The sequence below is a fragment of the Acanthopagrus latus genome, chromosome 11 (assembly GCF_904848185.1).
Source record: "Acanthopagrus latus isolate v.2019 chromosome 11, fAcaLat1.1, whole genome shotgun sequence".
Taxonomy (NCBI): Eukaryota; Metazoa; Chordata; class Actinopteri; order Spariformes; family Sparidae; genus Acanthopagrus; species Acanthopagrus latus.
The window spans coordinates 23875484-23888248 of record NC_051049.1 but is presented as its reverse complement, the minus strand read 5'-3'; the positions used below and the strand labels follow the sequence as shown (position 1 = coordinate 23888248).

Genomic DNA, 12765 nt, shown 5'->3' with positions numbered 1-12765 from the left:
AATTTCCCAGACGGGACACCTGCAGAGGGTGTTGCAGATACAGATCTTTCCTGCAGACGCAGTCTTTCACACTGCGCCATACTGCCAGCATGTAAAACATCTCAAATGCAAATTCCTGGCTGAACCATTACCGAATGCTGCAGCACATCAGTATTCTCACCGCATCCACAGAGGGATTAGAAAAATGCACAGTTGGATCTCATGAAGAAATGTGTTGACTTTTACATGAATCTCCCAAAGTTAGCGCGTCTGCAGCAACCAGGCAGAGGTGTAACACAGCGAGCCAGGAGGAGGAGGAGGAGGAGGAGGAGGAGGCGTTTCTCTGCTTGTGGAAGCATTTTTCTGCCGCGAGTTTATCAGTCAGCGCATTGTTGGAGTAGGCTCACACAACCATGACATCCAAAACAAACATTAAGGTAACAGGAACCACTGATTAACGGGCCATTTGGATGAATCATTTGCCTCACTGACGAAGCATTCAGGTCATTAAACACGGACTCAAAATGCTTTTTTAACAAGCTTTATGTTTTATGTACAGCAGGTGTTTTTATGCATTTGCCTCGAAGAGTTAAGCAAAATAAAATAAACACTGCGCACCATCAAAGAGAGAAACTGGAAGCCTGATACTAATAGTACCCGATTCTGCTCCTTCTACATACATATGTAATACAGTATTACACCTGTAAGAGGTGGCACGAGCTCAAGCCAAACAAACGCAGACTCCGACTGCATGGTAGAGCTACTGAGGCATGTAATGTTACACCGCTGAGCACATACAGTCAGGAAACTCTTATATTGGATTAAATGAGAGGAAACTTAAACAACCTCTGTGTTGAAACTGGGTCATCGCCGCAGCAGAGTGAAGGATGTGAGGGAGAAAGGGACAAAAGGGACACCCAGCCACATGTCGCACCTCGATTACAGAAACCACAGCCCGGACTGAGAGTGTCACATTTAAGTCATTGCAATAAAAGAGCACTCAAAAGAGAGTAATGCTGACTGTAAATAAAACTGCAGCTGTTTCATTAACAGATTTACAGATTTAAAGCAGATGTGCAGAGAGCCTCCCCCCCACCCCACCCTCACATTATCACATTTCCAGATGGGGGCCACATATGGACTCACACACTCGCAGAAATGTGAACAACGTGCGTCCATCACCTTGTAAAATTTACACCGAGGGGCTCGCACATCACAAAAGCTACAGCGAAAATGCGACTCCAGCCAGTGGAGCTCTCAAGACTGTCTCATCTCGACACTTAATGGCCGACTGCAGGCTTGTTTGTCACATAGCTCTTCCTCAAGCCCCTCTGTCCATTGTTATGTACCGTGCGACACGTGTTGTTATTTCCCCCCTTTCTCGAGGGCCTTCTCATCTTCCCAAGGAGCCGTGAACTCAGACCGCCGCCGCTTCACTGAGAAGACAAACAGTAAACATCCCCTGGTAGAAAAAGCGGGGAAAGCCCCTGGTCTCCTCCAAAGCTCTTACCCAGAATCTGATTACAGCGCCACTAATGACCTTGAACTTGAGCTGTCTAAATCTAGCTGTCTATTTTTTTTTTTTCATTGAGCATAAGGTCACACTTACTACAAAGGTCCTTTACAACAAAAGTCTTACGGTCAAGTGCATTGGATCTTAAACTGTCACTGCTAAACTCTCAGAAAACTAAAAAAGTCCCCATTAGGAGGACAAAACACTGTCAACAAGGTGAAAACAAGTGACAATTTAAGTACCAGTTTGAGTTTATTTTCCTGGAAGTTTGTTTCAGTCTTACTGAAACAACTGATGATGACGACTTGGAACAACTAGAATAGCCAGATAACAAGTAGCACTCCTACTCCTTATTTTGTTAACAGTGAACACTTGCAATTCCACTTTAATCAGTAAACCTCACATCAAAGCTGGTGCATCTTTCTTTATTTGACTGCTGCATTATTTACAGTGGGCATATAACTTGTAGGGGTGAACACACAGAATTATCACCTGGGCCTGCAGTTCCTCTCAGCCCAACAGATCTGCTCTGCTCTGCTGTTTTGGTTTACACTATAACTGTTCTCAGCTATTGTCATCAAGTATCTCTGATAAAACTCTGTTAATTGATACTCGATCAAAAGGAAGACTCACCTCTGCGTGCCTACATCTTATCTTCAAATCTGCTGTCAAATGTCCCCACAATGTTACAGAATCACTTTGTTAATCATTCTTCAGGCCTTCCTTAAAGATTCTGAGTAGATGAACAACATTTCCTCATGCCTAAATGGCTAATTATGTTGATTGCCAATTATTCCCAAAGCAACATTTATGAATGTTGGGCAGCACCAGTGACAAGTGTGCTGGAACTTCATGCGCACGTGGTGAACATTGTGGAAAGGCCACAGTTTGGTTTGATTTAGGCACAACTACATGGTTCCGCCTAGGAAAGGAACCTAGTTTTGATTAAAATAAGTGATAAATAACTGGATTCAAGTTAAGTACGCTACATAATTTACAATTAATCAACAGTGATCTTCGGCTTCACACAGGACATGACCAGCAGATATGTGACTCTTATACTACATCACCTGACGTCCTCCTTTGCTCCTGTCGTATTCACTACTACCACCAGATGTCGCTGCCTAAAATGCATGGGTTGAACAAAAAGCTTTCACGGATGACCAAAACAGCTGATTATCTGGTGAGAACGGGCTGCAGATAAATCCTGGCGTGAAAATAATAAACCAACAATCAGCCGTCAGCAAACAGCCCCTCGTATCAACGGTGGGAAACCGCTCCTTTCAGCTGATGCTGACTTATCACTTTACTGTCCCAGCCCATCCTCGTCCCTGCCATCTGCCCCAAGACATGCAGCTGAAGCATCCTGGAACATATGGAGGGAGGGAGGGAAGGAGGAAGAGCGAGGGAGGGAGATGGAGGGAAGTGGCCCTATTGTTTTCAGGGTCACCTCGCTTTTCCTTTCAGAGCCACCAGAGGTGTGCTCTCTCCCCTCAGACTGCGCGTCTTAAATAAACAAATCTCCTTGTCGCCACAAACTGTATCTTGTCTGATTACCTCCCACATCCGAAAAGGGCTGAGAAGAGGGTTTATGTTATCGATAAACAGAGCGAGGTGTGGCACCTGGCTAACACACCACCAGAAGGCCACACAAAGCAGACATGAACAGGATTATTTGATTACCCACTGGAACCATATCTACACAAACACCGCATCTATTTGCAAAAAAAAAGCCGGTTGGACTGGTTTCTGTTAGTTTCAATTTCAAACACACATATGACATATCACTCATCAGTCACCTCTTCCTGGTTTGTCTCTGACCAGGTCTGCCGTGTCATTGGTCAGACAGCAGCACCAGGAGGCGGGAGGGAGCGCACCTTGGTTACAAAGTTACCCATTAACTTGTCCTTCTGGGCAGAGCACGCCTCGTTCAACCTTTGCTCAACATTACTCCATTTTACAGACAAAGCTGAAGAAAATGTAGCGCAGGCCGATGTGACACATACAGACAGCAGCTGAAGCTGGAGGAGACCACACACAGGTGACCAGGTAAGACTGGAAAAAAAAAAAAAACACAGCAGGTCCCTTAAAGGAGCGAGTTTTGACAGTGTCTTCTACAGACTGTTGCTTAAAGATTGTATGACTGTTTTGATTTGCCTACTGGATTTTGGTTTATCTTGTAAACTGATAACGCAATAATCATCAAATCAGTAAAATGTCACAATGTACATGAAAATGTGCCTGAAAATGAGTTAAAAATGTAAAAAAAAAAAAAAACTGTTAAAATCTAAGTATTACTTCAGATTTGGGGTTAAAATCTATCTGACAGAATCTAATATCATTCTGGGCATAGCAGCAATAGAAATTTGTTAATAAATGTTAATACAGAAAAGCGACATAGCCACAGTATTTCTGTTTGGCAAGTTGCTGAAGCGTTTCCTGCACCTGCTGCATGCCGGCCTCTTGCTGTTTTCACCCAAAACAGTGACCTCCATTAGCAGCTTGCTTGTTTACTATCTTCCTACTTTCTACGAAGTAGATCTACACTTTTTTTAGGCAACAATGGAAGCTGGTGCTAAAGCTCATCTTTAAATCTCAAGTATCACACTTTGTGGTGACGCTGCAGGCATTGTGCGGTGTGCTGTTTTATCAGTTTAAGGTTAGCGTCTACTCGTCGTGTCCCTGTGGTTTCTCTGTTGACACTGCCATTATGCCAGATCTGAAAGGCAGAAAACCAAACACGATGATGGAGGCCACCTCACTTGAGCCATTATGACTGCCTGCTTCAATTCAACTTAAAGGGGAAAAAAACAAGAGTACAATAGGTTAATCATTATTCAGAGATGTAGTTTTCTATGAGCTTGACTTACAGTGCGCGCGTTAAATAATCGTGCTCACAAACAATGTCTCTGCCGGCTGTTTTTTAACTCACTGCACTCACCAGACCGTATGCCATTATCCTTGACAAACAATGGCCCAGCCTGACTCCTCCACACATTTTCAAAGCGGGACAAAAACACAGATCTTGGCAGCAGGATAAGAGGCGGAGAGGGAGGATTTCTGCGTGTTGCTCTGTGGATTGTTGGGGCGAGGGTCAGCTGAAGGACGGCTCTTTGATTCTCTCTCAGTATTCTCTATGATTGGCTGAGCCGGAGAGAGAGAGAGAGATGTTTGCTTAGTCAAGTCTGATTCGGATTATATGAAGTCAATACATTACGTGTAAACAGTTTGTCATGTGGTTGACATTAGCTTTTTTTACTCGTGGATGTATTTATTTTTTATTCAAATTAAGCTCCATGGTGAAAGAGGAGCTCTTTTGCATAAGGGCTCAGTCATGCAGCGATGAATGATCCGTGACTTCTTGTTTCATTGTGCTTTTATTATATACTTCTCTCTGAGTTCTGAGTTTTTGAAAAGTTCAAGGCCCACCCAGGGACGGGCACTGCAAATTAGCTTAGGCTTTAAATACTGTGGTGTGTGCCATCAGTTTAAGCTACAGTACATACAATTACTGGTATAATTATGGTTAATTATGAATGGTTCTCTGTAACAATTTGTAGTAACTATTTTTAACATTTGTATTGTCTATATTTGAGCAGATTGTTAAAAAAAAAAAAAGAGAAGTTGCTGGACTTTGGCTCTCTTTGTGAAGGACGAGGGTTGGATGTCTGTATGCACGTTTTCAAGTGCCTCTCTCTGGTCAAAGTGAAGCTTTTTGTAGAGTTTTAACAACATTAAACACAGTTCAGCAGTCGTGTCTTGTGATTCCTGACACAGGGCACAAGCCTTTTCCAGCGGATCACTGGAATCTGAGTGGTCGTGAGAGGATTCATGTGAAGAAAACGCAACCCGCTACACAGATTTGTATTTCTTTTTGGTGAATACTGCCCCCTCCCCCCACCCCAAAGAACAAAAAAGTAAAAGGTACAGTGTTCACCTCTGAGATGTGATGAAACTTGCACTCAAAATAGACTTCAGCACAGTACTTGAATGGATTAACTTATTTTCCACCACTGCATGAGCTGACATCCCAGCCAGCGTAATCAAATTTCCAACCATAAAATTGCTTACAGTTACATTTGTCTGTTCAAAGGGACGTGACTGCGCTCCGCGAGCAGAACCAAATTCTGATGTTAATTCAGTTGGATGACAGAAAGCACATTTTCACATCCTCCGGCCGTCATTACTGTCTGTGAACTAACACCCAGCTCACAATTTGGGGCACTGGAACAAAGAACGACTGAGAAACTGACTTCTCTGTTTGAGAATAATAATATTCAAACACGCTCTGCAGACAAAGATGCAAATGTAGCCGCTTCCGCAGGCGCGTTCACACACAAACAGAAAAAGCAGAACTCACAAACACTACAACATCTGACGCACACACACAAACGCAGGGACACGAAAAACACACACACTGGCTCCCAGGCTTCTCTCCTGTAGCTCCCAGTCCTGTGCTGCTTGGCTGGTGTGTATATTTTGTTGTGCTGCCTGTGTGAGGACAGAACAGGAAGAGATAAAAGCAGCCCTGTCGGTGTGTTTACAGCCAACACCGCTGAAGAGAATAGCTGGAGAAGACGAAAAGGAAGAGGCCCTAATGGCTGGCGCTGAGCAGCCGGGGCCCTCTCGCTGTGAAAAATCACCTGAGAGCCAGGAGTGGGCGAGCTAGAGGGAGAGAGAGAGAGAGAGAGAGAGAGAGAGAGAGAGAGAGAGAGAGAGAGAGAGATACATAATTCTTAATCTGGACACAATGCAACAACCACATTTTAGAGGAAGGAAGAAGATGTGGATGAGATTCTAATTACCTTCTAGACATTTTCAGGAATGGTTCACCATCATTTCAGAGGTGTGGGTCCAACATAATTGCAGCCTAGTGGATGCTCAGTTTGGGATTTTACTTTCCAATCTACCCAACTCCAACATTCAACTCAATGAATACAAAACAGTGTATTTTAACCGCAAGATCTATGCCAGGCTCATCCCAGGTAAAATCCCACAGATGATCGGTTTAAAGGAGGAGCCGACTATGTGATTTACAAGGCTACATTAGATTAATGTCACTGCACTGCACATGTCACTATTCACTGCAAAGCGGCCTTTGAAAATGTCCAAGCCAATGCAAAAAAAAAAAAAAAAGAAAGCTGGATTCAAAATTTGCAGACAAATAGTCTTCATAATTGGACTGACACAATTTTACTGTATACAAACACGGAGCCGACCTGCAGACTCTGCATGCAAATAGAAGGCCCATTTGCAAATAGCTGTACACAAAGATCCTCTCTCTCTCAAACAGTTTCTCTTTCAAAGAGTTTCTCTGGACATCTGGACAGCAAGTGAGAGTACTTAAAGCCATGATCATTTAATTTATTCATTTGCTATAATTAAAGTAATAGTACCACATTAGGGGACATATACTTGTTTGTTTTCCTGTGGAGATTTATGAGGGAAGATCAGCAATTCACGTGTTTGAACTGTAAATGTAAAGTTACAGCCAGCAGGCAGTTAGCTTAGCTTAGCACAAAGACTGGAAACAGGGGGGGGAACAGAGATCCACAAGATCCACCTACCAGTACCTGTTATCTCACTGATTACTGCCACCAAAGAAGGCTTGTTTACACCGTGGCTCGTTTCCTCATTTGCTGATTGGTCGCTTGATGCGTGAATCTTGATGAAAAAAATCTGACGTATTTAGGCAGCTGGTATCTATGAGCGGGTACAATTTGATAAATAGATTTTGTGAGTTAAAATTATGGTGACTCAGATATGCATGGGGTAAAAAATTAGAGTGATGCGGGGCTTTGAAGTTTGATATTGGATTAGGCTTGATCTAATTCAAGAGGCCTTGGCAGAAGTACACGCTCTACTGAATGCCATTCTAGTTACTAACACAGACTGCGGGAAGCTGCTGATTGCTAGGAAACGTACCAAAAAGATACTGTTTTAATTACAGATTGGTATCTTCAACAGAGCCAGGGTTTCAGCAAAGGGACGCTAACTAGCTGCTAGCTCCGCCTTAGAACGGTCTCCTCACCTAACGCTCTGACAAAAAAACCCCAAAACAAATAGGTGTATTTCCCGAGAGGAAAAGTTTTTGCTTCAAAATCAAATATCGGTTACATCTAACGGCATTTCGCATCTCCGTTGCCTCCCTATTTTGACCCAACTTGCTCTCATCCCTGGCTGCCAAATAACATTGTCTCAAGTGGATGCATAAAATAGACCCTAGCGACTGCGGCTGATGTCCTTTATTCGTCTGTGCTGAGCAGTCTCACCGATGCGGGTTCACACAGTAGGTTCACACTGGACTTGAAGCTCGGTGCGTCTCACACAGGAGCATAAAGGGGTCGCTCGTCGCTGAGGGGCGTGGCAGAACCAAACACGTCTAGTCGTTTTGTTTTTTTGTTTAAATCAAGTTGTCCTTTGAGAATCGTTATGTGTTTGCCTCCTGTATTGTGGGAAGCTGTGACACATGCTGTACACAGCCCGACTCTTAAACACACAAAAACACACACATCAGCGGCTTTACCGGTGTTCTGTGTCAGCGAGACTCACGGAGGAAGGTCCTACACTATTTGGGACTTCCTGTTTGCGACACTTTTCCTGTTGTGGGTGATATCCTCCTGAGCTCCTGACGGCTTGTACTCAATTATGATTTCTGGAGACACAGGCAGCGTCTCTCTCTCTCTCTCTTTATGATGACACTCTTCATACATACTAAGTGAAATATTTAGGTCATTTGATTGTTCTGGTCTTGTTTGTGTGGCTCCGTTGTCAAATATGCATCTGCTGGTCCAAAGAGCCCAAAATGAATTCAAAGCCGTGATGCACGTGGGATGTAGGAGCACGGCAGTTTACTCAGTCTACATCCATTAAAGAGCTGCTTTTCTTCCCTTTGAAGGGAAGTGTGCAAAATTAAAAAGAGTCACGCTGGTTTTTTATTCACTGTTTCTCTTTCACACTTTCTTTTAGAGCCTCGTGTGACTGCAGCAGGAGGAACCCGGCCCACAAACTCAACACACAAACAGGATGATAGCACTGCCGCCACCTTTCACTTGACATTGAACCGAGGAGTCCCCCTGTCACTCAACCTTGCCACCTAGTGGAGCTCTGAAGGCTTGACTCCCTCCCGGTCAACAGGGATCCTTCAGACAGCTACCTCCCTCATCTGGGGAGATGCCTGCCCTGCAACTGTTCCCTCAGATCCCGTTTATCTGATCCCTGCTGACGGCAGTGCAACACTAACCAGCTTAGGCACAAACGTCCCTTTCAGATAAAGGAATTAAAAGCTCCTCTCCAGCTGAAGTTTTGAACATCCGCTGGATCTTGTAGAAAGAGAGGCCACCCAAAAAACATTTCTGTGACTGACATTATGTGTGATATACACCCACGATACATGGATACATGCCAGAGTTAATGAAAGAGACAGGTCTCACCCAACAAGAGGCACACTGAGCCACACAGGAGACGTCACACCCCGTAAGAGCCCACGCAGACAAAAGCAAAGCCAGATGGATCCAGCAGCAAATGGCTCAGGTTTTACAGCTGCACCAACAGCGACACAAAATGGTAAGAATTCAGAGGAAACAAACAGTGAGTTCACTGAGCCGAGACATTTAGGTGCTTTCCACGATGACGAGAACGATCAAACCGCGAGGCTGCTTCACGACCGCAAAAGATTAATGTGGTGTGTGGTTTATTTCCTCTCTTGCAGCCTCCTTCACGAAGCCGTCGGGCACATACACCTCTCACAACTGGCAGTTCCTGGTGGCCGTCCTCGGCGCAGCCATCTCCATCTCCATCATCATCGCCCTTCTGGCCAAATGCCAGGTGGTCCGGCGTTACCTGGCCAGCTACAGGCACACGAGGCTGAGGGAGACAGACGCCGTCAGCCAGTGTGACTCGTCAGGTTTGTTAAAAACACTCCTTTATGTGACGAACCTCAATTTTTCATGCACAGAAGGAAGAAATGCCTCTTTGACCCGTTTCTTTCAGCTTTGGAAATGATGAGCTGCACTGATGATGATCATAAACCTTTAGGAGTGATGAGAATCCAAAAAAAAAAAAAAACCCAAAATAAAAATGCCACTCTTTATTGTTTGCAACCAGCAGCACTATAGAGCGCTCTGTCAGTCTGTCAGTGCACAGACATTTTTCCAGCCCTTCCACAGCCACAGTTTCGCCCTAGGAGGCTGACATTTTGAATGGGTGTCAAGTGTGTGTGACAGTGTGTGTGTCTGGCTACAAGTGGGGAGTGGCAACTGCCAAATGGATTCACAGACCTGCACAAGATTTTCTGGAAAGATTTGCTGTGAGTCGAGGAACAGCTGACGAGCTGTTCATGCCAACTGGATAAACGGGACGCGGCAGCGTTGGCCTCCGACCAAAAGGTGCATAAATTTAAAACAGACTCACCTCGTGTCATTTTACCCGATGTTGTAGAAAGACACTCACAGACCGCTCTGCCACGTCAAGTGTCAGAGCTCATGAAGCGATTGTCGTGCACAGCTCACTGTTTTTAAACCACTACTGTACACTCCCTGCCAAGCACCAAATGACAAACGGAGCAGGAAAGTTCGCATCTAGCTCTGTGTGCAAACAAGCACCAGCTCTTGCCTTGAAAACGTTAAAAGGTGATGTTGATGTCGTGCTGCTGCCAGGTGGCAAAACACCAAACGGTATCAGCGAGGGGCGTGGCCAACATCAATCCTCATGCTCATCACACATGACACGGTAACTCATGTTCACACATTTTTAAATGATGTGTGCTGGCCACAAAAAAAGAGAAACGCACATCAACAGTCAAATCTGAAATTGTTAAAGGAAATGTTACATTTTACGTTCAAGTTCTTTGTTCTCTCGCTTTATGGGCTGATGGAGACAGACGCTGTCAGCCAGTGTGACGCATCAGGCTCATTTCTGGCCTGTCAAACTTTCCTTCATTTTACAAATCAGTCTATTTTCAACCGAGCCCGACAATCTCTCACGGCCCAAAGCTAACGGGAAATGTTCAAAAGCACAACAAATGTACGGGCATTAATGTCATGGTTCTTAAAGACATGCTCTCTGCCTGTGAGCTGACAAAACAATGTTCATTAAATAACCATTAAAAGCTCGTCCGGGAGTAATATTTTCCGTCAAACTTCATCTGATCACACAAATCCACTTCGTCAGTTACTGTTCGGGCAGCTGCAGGCTGTACACCAGTGTAACCTCACAGCTCTCGATCTCCTGTGTGACGCACTTCTTCATTTTACTGAACACCATCCCCACGGTCAGTCAGAGTGACATCTACTGTAGCACTGTTGAAATGAATGTGGACTCATGTGTCTCTGTGATGTGCTGATCCCAGGCCTGGAGGTGGAATTTGCAATGCACGGGACTCGTGGGAACAACCTCCACTGCATGCCTCCCGTGAGCGAGGAGGACGATGACGGCTTCATCGAGGACAACTACATCCCGGCCAGCGAGAGAGCGAGGGCTGAGAGAGCGGCGGAGAACATGGAGGACACGGAGGACACGGAGGACGAGATGGACGAAATTGAGTTCTCCATCGCCTGACAGGGCGGCCTCTCTCCACCTGCTCCTCCACCGCCGTGCAAAACCCACCGATTCCACTCCAAACATCTTCTTTGTTTTTACGTTCGTGTGAGGAAGAGACATGCTGTCGATCACAAAATGGGTACTTGGGGAAACAGTTTTTAAGTTCAGGAAAGCAAGGTGCTTGATCAGTGCAGCGGTCCTCAATGTGCAATCTGAAGATCCACAAAAAAGAATTTCAGAATGTACTTAGAATAATATATTGTGCCTTATTTGAAAGTATACTGACAACAGTAACAGCATATATGTTTCTCAGTTATAAGTGATAATCAAAAGAATCAGAGTTTGTCCTGAAACAAGGAGTAAGAAAGAGGTTAAAGGGTCCTCTGTGAATACGAACATTTGCCAAGTTTTGGCAGTTTTTATTATTGTGTGAGTTGATTTGTTTATTGATTACTTGATTTGACAGCACAGGGTATGCAAAACACCTCTGTACGATTTCAACCAATAGCCATAGTTGTATTGAATGTAATCAGGAAACTACTTTGCACTGTCATGTTTTGTCAGTGAAGGGACCGTGCAGTTACAGCATGCATGGGTGTAAAACAAGACCAAAGCCCAGTCCGGCCTTTCTACAGAGCTCTCGGCGGCATCGGAGCAAGATAAGGACTCTGTGATGCTCTGCAAAAATCAGAGCTCTTAGACAGATCAATAGCTGCACAAGAAGAGACAAAAAGGCCTCGAGGAAAATATCAGGTAATATCTTTGCAATTGTGTCGTTCCAGCATCACTGTACGTTATGATTTTTTTCTTCTTTTTCTCAGGTTCAGTACAATATGTGTCATACAGGTCTTCAGATGTTCTCAGAACAGGTACGCCTGCTGCTACATTATAAATGTAGGCTGGTTCAATTATAGTAAAAGCATTAGCCTACTTGTAACTAGTTACTTTCCACTTCACTGCTATTTTTAGAGGATTAACAATAGACTCATGGGGCTGTGCATTGAGACAGTGCTGCTCTATCTACATCCTGTAAAATTGTGACCTCAATAAAAAAAAAAAAATCAGAAACAGTGTCACCTGGATTGTCTGACTGGGTCGATAACCTTATTCTAAATCCAAACTTGTGAGGACTGGTCTGTCTCTCTCCAGCAGTTGGTCTTGATTGAATCGCCACACTCACCTTCCTCCTCAGACTCTACAGCGGCGGCCTCAGCAGCAGAAATTAAGCCTGACACAGTGTCTCGAAAAGAGGCCTGGAGCCTCTGAGACCACCCAGCTGATGAGAGCGGTCTGACAGGTCTGTGTGAGGCTGTCAGGCGAGGCTCCTACCCGGAAACACAGCGCGTCAAGTTCACACACAGGAGCCGGAGCGAAACCGGAACAACGGCGACGCTGCTTTCAAAATAAAAGACGCCTACAGAATGTTAAATTGGCAGCTATTAAAGAAGTGTACACGGATTTTAACAAACGAATACCCTTCAGCCCACCCAAAACAAATGAGGATTGTGTTTGAAATCTACCACAGCAAAATCGTGTAAACATACACCATTTAACTGTCAAGGCTGAACTAGACTTAACCACCTCGCATGGAGGTTGTTACAATAATGTAACAATTTTTTGGTACTTAACAAAAACAGCCATACAGTATATGTTTTGGTTTAACATTTTGATTTGAAGTGTAACTGCAGTTGTGTTTGGTTTGTCTGGTTTAATTAACCCACTCTGTCGAGTTG

At 44.4% G+C, this 12765-nt stretch overlaps 1 protein-coding gene across 1 annotated transcript; it reads left to right on the top strand.

The window, feature by feature from the left end:
• The first annotated feature begins 3391 nt into the window (after positions 1 to 3391).
• c11h1orf210 (chromosome 11 C1orf210 homolog) lies at positions 3392 to 12093 on the top strand. Its single transcript, XM_037115840.1, has 4 exons — positions 3392 to 3541; positions 8462 to 9058; positions 9204 to 9398; positions 10842 to 12093. The coding sequence occupies exons 2-4, from the start codon at positions 9001 to 9003 to the stop codon at positions 11048 to 11050; spliced, it is 462 nt and encodes a 153-aa protein (XP_036971735.1). The 5' UTR covers positions 3392 to 3541; positions 8462 to 9000; the 3' UTR covers positions 11051 to 12093.
• Positions 12094 to 12765: the final 672 nt, after the last annotated feature.

What these genes read in the sequence shown, in the direction of transcription:
- c11h1orf210 (XM_037115840.1), top strand. Translation starts at nt 9,001, where the DNA reads ATGGATCCAGCAGCAAATGGCTCAGGTTTTACAGCTGCACCAACAGCG. An exon ending in ACCAACAGCGACACAAAATG is followed by an intron (nt 9,059 to 9,203) that starts GTAAGAATTCAG and finishes CCTCTCTTGCAG; the next exon opens with CCTCCTTCACGAAGCCGTCG. An exon ending in CAGCCAGTGTGACTCGTCAG is followed by an intron (nt 9,399 to 10,841) that starts GTTTGTTAAAAA and finishes TGCTGATCCCAG; the next exon opens with GCCTGGAGGTGGAATTTGCA.